Source organism: Alosa alosa, chromosome 5 (genome assembly GCF_017589495.1).
Source record: "Alosa alosa isolate M-15738 ecotype Scorff River chromosome 5, AALO_Geno_1.1, whole genome shotgun sequence".
NCBI lineage: Eukaryota > Metazoa > Chordata > Actinopteri > Clupeiformes > Clupeidae > Alosa > Alosa alosa.
Genome location: NC_063193.1, coordinates 6,817,729 through 6,830,280, shown reverse-complemented (window position 1 = coordinate 6,830,280; position 12,552 = coordinate 6,817,729). Strand labels below are relative to the sequence as shown.

Sequence of the window (12,552 nt, the reverse complement as noted above, 5' to 3'; positions counted from 1 at the left end):
GACCTATAGAGACAGCTCTCCCATTCACTCTCTCTCTCTCTCGGTCTCTGTCTGTCTCTCTCTCGGTCCTTCACTCTCCCTCTCTCTCATGTCTCTCTCTCTCTCTCTCTTTTCGAGACACTCATACATAATCAGCCCTAGAAATGTCTAACAGGTGCTGAGAGTGCTGGCTGCCCTTTACAGAACCTCACCCACGCAGTGTCTGCTCAGTGCCTTCAGGAACCTACAAGACATCCGTTTAACCTTGTAAACTCTCACCTACATGGAGGCAGACCACCACTGGAGACTGCATCTAGCCTAGTTTCTATGTACAAAAAACCCTGATGTGACCCGACCCACCATGCGTGTTTAGCAATAGCATAGCAGGAGCCCAGCTAATGCATGCGTAGTAACACATCATCATCCTGATCCAGGAAGCACCAACCACACCTTACCCCACCCCAAAAACCACCCCCTACCACCCTCCACTGAACCCACTACCACCTTCTACTCGGGGGGTGGGTGGGGTGTCTGCCCACCCAGCAGCAGGAGGTCTTCCTTTCGCTGGATGGAGTAGGCAGCCTGTGTGTGTGTGTGTGTGTGTGTGTGTGTGTGTGTGTGTGTGTGTGTGTGTGTGTGTGTGTGTGTGTGTGTGTGTGTGTGTGTGCTAGCTAGCAGATGGAGCCCAGGCCAACTCCTGATGAATAAATCACTCGCGGCCCATCCATTATTCACACGCCAGGGGCCCCCCGAGCCTGATGGACAGTTGGGGAGAAGAGACGTACACGCACGTTCCTCTTCACTCTGGATGGCCACATGGCCAGGCCATGCATCCAGCCATAGCAAAGCCACACTCGGACAGAATATGATATACAAACAGAGAGAGAGAGTGAGAGAGAAACCGAGAGAGGAGAGAGAGAGAGAGAGTGAGAGAAAGTGAAAGAGACAGAGACAGAGAGTTCAAGGCCAACTCTTCATTTAATAAAACGATTAGCCTCAACCAGAGAGCAGGGAATAATGAGACTTGGAGGAAGGAAAGCATGGTGACACTCGAGCAGGGTAAATATTATGGAGTGAAAAATGCCCATTTCTGCTTGTACTGTTTTGAAGTACAAGGAACCCCCTACCTGGCACAGTGATGGAGTAGTATTTCCTGGACAACAGGACAAGTACATACATAACGAATATGCCTATGCTACTAAAACACAGAATCCAGAGCTGCTGGGCTTGAATAAGGATGACACAGCCATCACCATAAGAGCTCAGCAAATAGAGTCTGTAAAGAACCGGATCACGAGCAGTGAACGCTGCAAGGACAGGAGGAGATGGGACTTCTCTGAGCTGGAGGACGGATGACTGCGCAGCTCGTTTAAAAAGAAATAAATAAATCAAATCTTCACATCTATCACATAAGTGGAGAAGACATTTAGATGGTAAGGCAAAGCGCTGTTCTGACGCCATGGGCCATCTGCAGCAGCTGCTGTTGTTTCTGGTGGTGGCTTGCCTTATGGCACTGCAGTCAACTGCATTCCCACATGTCACACTCTGCATATCACTGTGTCAAAAGAATGCAGTGTCTGCCTAACAGAGTTCAGTTACATGGCGCAGACACATACAGACACTCTCTCCCAGTGTGTGTGTGTGTGTGTGTGTGTGTGTGTGTGTGTGTGTGTGTGTGTGTGTGTGTGTGTGTGAGAGAGAGAGAGAATGTGAAAACCTTTCCAAAATGACGAAACAAACACATTCCATGACACAATAGAGACACTCCTTTGCTGAGTCATGTGTGCATGTGTCCCTCCCAAACCCCTCAAGCAACAGCACAAATGCCTCACAACACAAGTGCAGGAGGTGGACATTCTCTACTTGTTCAGCTCATTTCAGAGAGGGCATCCCACTCATCCAGCCAGTAGTTCAATGGACTATACGTGACTAGAGCTGTCATCTCTTACTGTGGTCATTAAAGGCTCAGTCCTTGACTCTGGTGAGAAGTTGTTGACATTTGAGCTCACCAACCAATAAAGTGATTTTCCTAGTACCTTCGATGTTCCCGAAGCCGCAGCTGGGATTGGCCAACGCTTGGTCCGAGCAACTATGTCTTGCAACTACTGTATGTTTTGCCCCTTACAGCACCAGGAATGTGTATGAATAACAGTTTGTTTTGGAGCTTCACACACTGAACAGACTGCTATAGAGGACTGTGCGGAGCAATGACCTGATTTTGACCAAAAAAAAAAAAAGTGTATTGGATTAGAATTGTGGATTCCACACGACTCCTCCGTTTTTCACTTCTAAGATCCAGCTATATAAATATCCCCACTCACTCATAAATCCAGTAGGACTCGGTCCTGACCTGAGAAGGGGTTCATCTGAACTACACAGGGCCCTGCGCTCCCTCCATTTGAGGAGTCTGGAGGACTGCCTGAGAGAGTCTGTTATGCTATCTTCCCTCATCATCTCATTCCTCTCCCTCCTGCTCCACTCACTGCTGTGTGACTCAGCATAGACTTCATTGTGATAAAGACAGGGATGGAAGGAGAAAGAGAACAATAGAGTGAAAGAGATAAAGGGATGGAAGGAGAAAGAGAACGATAGAGTGAAAGAGATAAAACATAACCGTATGTGTAAGTGTGTGTGTATGAAAGAGAGAGAGAGAGAGAGAGAGAGAGGCAGACAGACAGACAGAGAGTGGGGGAGAGAGAGAGAAAGACAGAGAGCAGGGTGAGTTACTGAAGTCTGCCTCATTACCGGTCACCCTGTCGCATGGATGATTCAGCGTCAGACAGCACCACCAAAACAACAACAAAAAAAATAACAGCTGTAGCAAACAAAGATAATCTTAGCATCATCAAGTATCTGTAGAAATCCTTGTATTATTAGTATTAACACAAGTATTTGTGGGAAAGGTCGGTGCTTTGTAACAGTTATTCATTACTTGTCCTTCAAAGGCCCTTTTTTCCATGTCATTCTATTAACTAGAGAAGGCACCACATAATGCGTTGCCTACAGAAGCCATTGAGCTGAAACTATGAAAGGACGCTGTGCCATTCATCACAAACATGACTCAAACTCCACCTCGCTCCCTACCGAAAACCAACACCTTCAGGCATCACCGAGAGAAGGTAAACGCAAGACACTGCTGACAACCAAGGTCAGCCATGGCACTAAGAAGACTCGTTTTAGCATGAAAATAATGGGCATCTGTTAATTAATCCATAAACAAGTCAGCCACAGCATGGCTCCTCGACTATGACTAACCACTTCCAGGATATAGTGGGCATGAGCTGAAAAATGAGCCATCATCTGATCTCCGAGCGCCTGCTTTAGTTGGCTGTTTTTACAACTAAAACTACGGGGGGGGGATTCCAGCCCGAAATGATCTTCATTATAACCCTCTAGCCTCCATCAGCGAATGACACACCATTCACACCATAAGTCGAAGAGCGTCTAAAAGCTCTAAAGCTCCTGGACCTCTGCTGCACATAAGAGGCCTTATACCAAAAGCTTGACAGATACAGGGAGGTGGAGCTGTCTAATCTGGATTGCATGGCGATGACTTCAGAAATGGGACCAAGATGAGATTCACTGCCTTGAGCGTACCACACAAGTCAGACCACTGAATCTGACCCCAACCCCCACCCCCACCCCCACCCCCACCCACCAACAGAAAACAATCTGAGAGGTGTGGTTGGTATGCACCTATATCCTATGACATTCACATAAAAGCCTGAAGGTCTGTAGGCCAAAGAACACTCAGTCTGCATGTAAAGATGAATAGCAGTCTCCCGGGCCGTGCATGAGAATGACTGAAGCCCTGTGGACAGGCCCTGACTAGATGACAGAGTCGAGTACTTCAAATATCTCCCATTATGGGGTTTCCCCTCAAAGAGTCAAACTTGGGGCATCATTGACAGACAACCCAAATGCCTAAAGACATGACACAAACCATTGCTTTCTTACAGTACTAACCCCAACCATTCACAGTTCAGTAATGAGTCTGACACGGGGAACTTGATATGCTTCCTAAAGGCCATGAGGATGTTTTGCATTGTGCACCTGTCTTACAATTTACTTTATCACAAATCATTGCTTGGGCTGGGAACTGTATGCACCGTAACTCCAAGCATTTTCCAAGAAAAGTAGCCTAACTTACACAAAGAGATCATTGCATGGTTCCTTTTTAAACGCATTGTGTTTTAGTTAGCCACAGTAACATTGGATTGAGTGACAGGTAATGGCGGAAGGTCCAAAGATAATCAGCTCTCCAGTATACAATCCCCTTACTGTCAGTGTGCGCAACGTGCACATGTTATGGTCGGGCATTAGGCTGTCTCTTACCCTCGGCAACTGTCTCCTCCACGGTCACCTGGTAGCGTCCTATGGTGAAAACCCGTCCAATGTAGCTACCACCACTGCTGGATCCAGTGCCACCCCCACCTGCGCCCGATCCTGGCCCGGAGCTGACCAGTTCCCTCCGTGAATCAAAAAACTTCTTCATTTTCCCAGTTGAGATGCTGTAAACTTGGAGTCGATTATGTAATAAGGATGATGGGCTGTAAAGCTACTGTTGCCAGTTCCTGAGGTGCAAAGAAAGAACCGACAGCGCACGAGCTGCTTTAAGAGATATGAAGAGCTAATCACACATTGTCTATTTTTGTATTGCACGTTGATGTCAAAAAAGCCAGCTATCAGCAATGCAGTTTCAGAATTTGACAGCAAAATAGCACTGCTGTTTCAGGCAAATTCCTGATTTTTCGAATTCGACAGTGTAGCCTTCTATATTCGCATTCGCCTTTGATACTTTGAACACGATACAAAAAATACAAATCCAGCAGTCGTTTGTGCAATTACATTAAATCCATTTATCAGCAAAAACACCACAACAGCAGTCAATAATCAGCTGAGTCGTCCTCGTAGCTTCTCCGTTATGCCACAGTAAACTAAACCTTACTCAAAACACATAAATGTTTCTTCAGTGAAACATTACTGAATACACTTCTAAAATACTGGTTAGTTGGATGACCAAGGTGAAAATCCAATTCCAATTAACGTAGCTTGCTATATAACGTAGCTAACCAGCCCTCGCTTGGCATCTGGTCAGCTAGCAAGCCCGCTGCTTGTTGGAGTGTTGCTTTTAACAAGAACACGCGTAATCCACGTAGACTGTCACCCATGACATTTCCTCATCCTTCCAGTAAATCGGATCCTGAACAGGGACTTCCAGGATCTTCAACTCTGCCCGTTTCGTTTCGCCGACAGTGTTTGAGTGCAATAGTCGTGTCCGTTGTCTTTCCAATTCATTGGCTTCCCTGCTTTCCCCAGAACAGCACAGCTGGGTTATGATATGATCCTCGACACCAGGAAATGCAACAAAGTAGCCCACACACGAGATGTACAAGGATGTGCAAGATGAATCAATTAATTCTCCTTACGATGGAGGACGGCTGGAGGGACCACAGGAGGGACACTGTAACTAGCTAGTTAGCCAAGGAGCTAATAAAAATAAATAGCTACTCTAATCTGAATTACGTCATTCCAATGACGAAACGCTATGATTCTAGTTCCGGTAGACGTAGAACTACAAATACCAGTGCCCAACAGGTGAAAACGTACCTGATACTGAATTAGCCTACTACAGAAATATAAAATTGCCGATAATTAAATATATAGGACTACAATCTACACAAGCACATGAAACTTATGTAAGTTACAACACAAATATTAAACCATCGAGGTAAGCTATGACATTACTTTGCATATTGTGTCAACCAAGCTTTTAGAAGAACACTTTCAGAATCCGACCATTGAAAATGTGTGTTTTTTGCTTACCATCTAAACACATGTTCGTGGCCTATCAAGGACGTTGTAAATGGTCAACAAATAAACAAATAAACCCATGTCAGACCTATGACTTTCTCCACTAGGTGACGCTGTTTCACTGCGAATGAGCAGTGCATTTTCTTGCCATATTCAATATTTTGATAACAACGCCTGTTTACTCAGTTCAAATATACAAACTGACAATATTTAAATCTAAATACTTAATGACAATGGAATTGGAAGAGCCACCGACAAACTAGCCTATTAAAATGTTTAGATATTGGCCTATACCAGATATTGGACCAACATGTTGGATGCAGGGAATTGTGAAGAACTTGGCCAATAAGGATAGGCTAAATGAGCATCATTATTTTGTCAATATAGCAAATACTTCTTGTAATACAACAATAATATAATATGTATACACTGCACTTTGCTCTGTATGGATGTTTCAGTGTGTGCATGTGTGGTTATTTGTCTTGGCCACCCACAACAGAAGCAATGTAGGCCTAAGCATAGTACAAGAGTGACTAGGCTATTACAGTGATAAATTGACAGACATCTAAACTATAATGACAGGACAAATATAGTCCCATTTGCTAAATCTATGTAGGCTGTTGAGTAGGCTATATGCTGATATATTAACCTCACTACTTCAATTGCAGTTTGCATTACTGGAAATTGACTGGAGACACCAGCATTCTTGAGTTATCATGAGCGGTTTCAGTCTGGTTTTGTCTGTCTCAGATGCATATCAATGAGATTATTTGTGTATACAGTTGTACACTGCCGCAAGTAATGCCCAGGAATGGAAAGGAAAACACAAGTCTAATGTAACTTTTTAATGTCTAAATAATTGAATGTAATTGACTGAGATAAAGAAAGATTGGCCTGGATTCAAGTGATATATTATTACACTGCTATATAGTTATCACTGGTGCCCAGCGTGCAATTGTATTTGTGTTGACCCTAAATTAACAGTTTATGATGCATGATTTTATGAGAATAGAGTGGGAGGAAATGACATGCATATTTCATTGTGCCCTCATGTACGCAATTTGTCTGAAATGTCCATAAATGGTAGACTCATGGGTATTTCTCACACTATACATTTGTAACTGTTACAAAGGGAGGTTGTCCTTTTTAAAACTGTGGTCACATACATTGATACTCTTAGTTTCTTATAGACAACACTGAAATGCATGTGGATATACAGCGGAGAAAATAAGTATTGAACACGTCAATATTTTTTTCAGTAAGTAAACTTCCAGTGAGGCTATTCGCATGAAATTCTCACCGGACATTAGTATTAACTTAGGTAATCCACACATATATAAAAATCCAAACATTAATGTCTAAAAGTAGAGTTATGAGTAAAAAAGTGGAATGGCACAGGGAAAAAGTATTGAACACGCTAAGAAAAAGCAGTACACAAAGGCAAGGAATGGCAAGGAACAAACTGGAATCTATAAGTAGTAAGAGAAATTATCCCTCCTATCTGTGCAAATTGATATAAGCTTGGTTAGTACATACTGGTGGGCTATAAAAAAGTTTATTGTTACCAAGGTGTCAAACAATAAACATTTCATAATGAGTAAAAGCAAAGAGCTCTCCCAAGACCTTTGCAACCTTATTATTGCAAAACATATCAATGGAACTGGTTACAGATGCACATCAAAACATCCGAAGCATCCAGCAAGCAGTATTGGAGCCATTATCTGCGAGTGGAAGGAACATCACTGCATCATCACTGGCCATGCACAGGATCTCCTTGCAAGATTTCTGACCAGGAAGTCAGAAGAATAGTCAGATAAGTAGCCCAAGAGCCAAGGACCACTCAGAGAAAGCTCCAGAAAGACTTGGTACAGTTGTTACAGAGAAAATCATAGGTAATGCACTCCACCGCCATGGCCTCTATGCACACTCATCGCGCATGACTCTATTGATGAAGAAAAACATGTCAAAGCTCGTTGAAAGTTTGCTACACAACATTTGGACAATCCTATGAAATACTGAGAGAATGTATTCTGGTCAGGCAAGAGCAAAATTGAACTTTTTGGATGTCATACTACACACCATATTTGGAGGAGAAATGGCACTGTGCATCACCCAAAAATACTCTACCAACAGTGAGGTTTGGAGGTGGTGGCATCATGGTATGGGCTGTTTTTCATCTCATGGTACTAGCAGACTTCATACAGTTGAAGGAATGATGAATTGAGTCATTTTGGTCTGGGAGAATCTTGACCATCCACCAGGATGATGAGGATGAGACATGGCTAGACCTTCCAGCAGGACAATGATCCAAACCATTCAGCAAAGAAAACTCTCAATTGGTTTCAGAGAAAGGAAATCAAGGCCCTGACTTCAATCCAATTAAACAGGCTTTTCCACAAAGTATTTAAGAAATTTCAGCAGGCGTGTTCAATACTTTTTTCCTGTGCCATTCCACTTTATTACACATAACTCTACCTATGGACTTTAATGTTTAAATTTTTTTATATGGTGGATTATCTGAGTTAATACTAATGTCTGGTGAACATTGCATGCAAGTAGCATCATTGGATGTATACTTACTGAAAAAAATGTTGACTTGTTCCATACTTATTTTTCCTGCTGTACATGCACACAAAACAGCAGTTCTCATCAGGCTCTGTTATAGCACACTTTCTGGCTGTGTAGATGATCCAGGGCCTGTGTGTTGTTGCTTCCCTGTATTTAGTATTTTTGTTTGTTTGTTTGTTTGTTTGTTTTGCAGGGTGGAATTGCAGACCCTTGCTTATTAGGCACAGTAGACACATAGTACAAGAATGAAATAATATCCAATTACCTGACTGTAGAGCATCTAAACTGACCTTTCAACTAAGCTTTTGTCGAAGTCAATGACGTCTGGACGTCGTCTGTGGCATTCTGGCATCATCTTCAATAAATTTATTTTAATAGAATATTTTAGCAAAGGTTTGTGGAAAGACAGCCTTTGTTGAGAATTTCTCTTGTTCGGGACATTTTTGTGTGCTGTGGCCTGAATATATATCTTCTAGTGCCAAGAAATACTGAGGAAGTGAAAGAGTCAAAATCAAATCAAGACTCTACAGCCATCAATTGACCATTTTGCTGTTTTCAGTTCTTTCGGCTGAATCTGCACCGAAAGCACACACACAGTGAGCAAACCGGCAACTGTAACATTTGTTTACCAACATCAGTAATGTATTAGGCTATATGAACTCTCATTAATAACAGATCTTAAAACCAACTAAGAACATAGCCAACTATTAGATAGATAGATAAATAGATAGATAGTCTTTATTGTCATTGACACTTTTTGCAAAGGTACAACGAGATTTGAAAGTGCTGTCAACTCATGAGGTATGCATAAGAACAGTAATAAATAGTTTAAAAAATGCACATGTATAAAAATATAAAAAGAATATAAACATATATTGCATAGGTTATGAACAGGAATGGTTCTGTACAGATTTCACTGGTAAAAAGAACATTACTCCACCATAGAATTTGCACAGTGGGTTAGGGGCCAAGAACAGACTATTTCAAATTTGAAGAGTTAAGGGCCATGATTGCCTTCGGATAGAAGATATTTTTTAAACGGTTTGTCCTGGTTTTCATTGTTCTGTATCTCCTGCCTGATGGCAAGAGCTGAAAGTGACAGTGACAGTGATTAAACATGTGATGAAGCCATGGCTCCTCTACAAGAAAGGCAAGGTCCCCATGCGAACACAAGGTAGAGCTATAACACCTATGAATGATTATGTCAGTGGGGATTCTGCAGGCCCATTTGCAGCTTTCATACACTGCCATCTCAGTGAATTCATATCTATCTTGGGTCTGGGATCATGGCCCAGAGGCTTTATGGTAATCGCTCCTTTGCTCATCTTCCTCCTGCTTGGGAAAAGAATCAAGCCTAGAAAAGCAATATCGGGGCCAAAGCATACAATGCATTGATTTAGCTTTTAAAACAAATACTCTTGGCAAAAGCCATGATGAGCTGATGAAGTGATGTTCATGCGAGAGTCAAATATGTCAGCGTAGCCTGTTGAATAGCCCACGTTGGCTTTTGGCCCTTATCCTTGTGAAAGTGCAGTGTATAGCAAAAACATCAGAATAACCGATCTCATACAAATGAGAAGGGCTTCAAATTAGCCATGGCCTGACAGATCCCTAAAAACCTGACCCTAATGCTATATTGATTAAAATGAAAAAAATGACATGATCGCCCAACGATTAAGTAACACTTACAATATCTGGGGTTAGGCAAAGCTCAAAAAATTCATCATGATCTGACCGGAACATATGCTCTGGAGTCTAGGTTTCTGGTTATTTGAGTTGGATTTTCCCAGAAGACCTTTGTTTGATCGTGATGAATCTACCCTGTCTGAATGGCACTGGCATATGAGCTGAATTATAAGTTTGTGTTGGATCTTTACTGACTCCTGCTCGCTCATGTCTCTTTGAAGTTGCACCCCGTTTATTTAGTCTCCAATAAGCTCTTACGTGAGGAATGCTTTCATTTGGCCCACGTCTGTTATCCATGCAAATGTGCACTTTATAGATATAAAAAAAAACTTTCCCATAGAACAGCATTGCATGTTGTATGTAGCTGTCAAGTTGCACATCACATGTAAACCAAACGTTTGAAGTCTGAGCATACCTAGAATGTTTAGGATTCTGTAACCTAAAACTTAGAATATAATACCGTTGTATGGTCTTAATTAATGTGGGAAAATAGATTTAGTGTGGCCCATTAGTATGCTACAGGTAGTTTATGCCACTGTATTTAAGGGAGACATTAATCTACAATACAAATGAAGTGGTAACTGCACATAATTTACAAGGTCTTATACAACCATGTGGGTTAGTGCATAAATCCTTCTCCCATGAAAGACACCTTTCTCAGCCAAAAGGGATCTTCAGGGACTAACCACATATTAAATGGAAAAAGAGGGCCATTCAAAGCACCTTTCATTTAAAAGACAAGCTGAAGACCTTTGCTCTGTTTCTCTGCAGGGAAGATCTTCTGTTTCTCTTACGCAAGCAACACAACCCCTTGACCTTTTACCCTTCTCAGACAGTTCTGCAGCGTCCGAGAAGAGTGAGGTTTGTCCTGGAGACAAAGCGCTGTCCATCATCTTCACTGACGTGCAGCTGTTTGGCTAAGGGAGCGTGAAACCCGCCCGGCACCACCGAGCGAGCCTCAAACTCGCAGAGGAATCTGCTTCGTCCTTGGTGTGGGGCTTGCTTTGGCTCTGCTCAGCTGCAGCAGTGGGGCCAGCTGCAGGAGCAGCGACAGGGGGAGCAGCAGAGGTGTGCTCAGGCAGAGGGAGACCATTATGGCCTCACTGCTCCGGATGGAGAGGCAGCCGTGGAGGAGAGTGCCTGCCTGTCTGCCTGCCTCACAATTTCCACTTTTCTCTTTATGTGCCCCCCCCACCCCACACACACACACACACACACACACTCCCAGCCTCGACACTCCACATGTTCAGACACATCACCACATCTGGATCCCATTCGCATCCCTGTGCTATGGAGGTGGATGATCAGCGTGCACTTACTTTGGTCCACTCCTGATGTTGGCTTGCCCTCACGCTCATGGCTCAAGCTTGAATTAAATCCGCCATTCATCAGGCATTTAATGATTTCCACAGACCCAGCCCAAAAGTTGACATTTTTGCCGCTTCTAAATGAGGTTAGACAAAGAAAGAGGCTTGCCATTGAAAACAGCCCCAGAATGGTATGATTCACCTTGCTGTCAAGTTCTGACAATGTGTGGCTCAGCGGTGCAAAAAATTAAGTCTGTTCCACACTGTATCAACACTGGTGAGATCTCAGACAAGATCAGCAGTTTTGTTGTTCAAAAGAACACTCAGCACGGCTTCCTACAATTACAGGAGGGATATTGGGTTCTGACAACTCTGAGCAACTTTGCGGTCTCGCCACGAGCCCCAAACATGCACAGCCGGGCTCGGAGCAACACACAAACCAACAGAGCAGAAAATTGAAGGCAGATTTCTTCTGAAGCCTCCTGTCCAGGGCCTGGGTGTTGTAGTGTTTGACTCCGTTTCCGTTGAGTAAGCCTCATTAGCCCAGAGCTGGCTGGCTTCACACTCCTGAAACCTCCGACAAGCTGAGCCCACAGAGCGGGGAGGCTCACGTGAGAATAGGCCCGACATTGTCCAGATCCATTCCCAGATCTGAAGCTGTCTCTGGGCCATCTGGGAATGTCTGCTGTGTTGCCAGAAAATGTTCTCAACGGAGGTCGTGTTGAAAAGAGGAACGCCAGAGAAAAGATGCCGCACTGTTTTCAAGATGACGGTTAATACTTAGTTTGACTTTGCTCTAAATATGTAATCAGCAGTAAAGTTAACAAATCAGCAAACATAAGGATCTTGAAATAGTACCAGCAAGTATTCTCAGATGTCATTCATCCTGAATTGCTTCTTCCAACCCTAGTTGCATGGTTGACATTAACGTTTGGCAAGGAATGAAAGATTTTCGAACTATTTACATTACGTGTCCAATCAGAAAATCCCTAATGAATTGTTACATTGGGACTTTGCATGACTCCATGTTGTTATTGATCTCTGACATCATCATGTGAGGCTTGGAAACAGGAGTAGGATGACGACATGCAGGGGCGTTGCTAGATCATTTGGGCCCTATGACAGACAAGAATTTTCAGATTAGCATTCGTAAACACATCACCAGCATACACAGGTCAGAAATCTAGCTAGCTTTTAT

General features: G+C 43.1%; 1 protein-coding gene across 6 annotated transcripts in view; it reads right to left on the bottom strand.

The window, feature by feature from the left end:
- The window catches only part of LOC125294379 (AP2-associated protein kinase 1-like), a 45,765-nt gene extending 40,262 nt beyond the window's left edge, over nucleotides 1–5,503 (bottom strand). For all 6 annotated transcript variants that reach the window (XM_048243055.1, XM_048243056.1, XM_048243057.1 and 3 more), the window contains exon 1: nucleotides 4,315–5,503. In XM_048243055.1, the coding sequence (XP_048099012.1) occupies nucleotides 4,315–4,474 (160 nt within the window). In that variant the 5' untranslated portion in view covers nucleotides 4,475–5,503. The remainder of the gene's footprint in view (nucleotides 1–4,314) is intronic.
- Nucleotides 5,504–12,552: the final 7,049 nt, after the last annotated feature.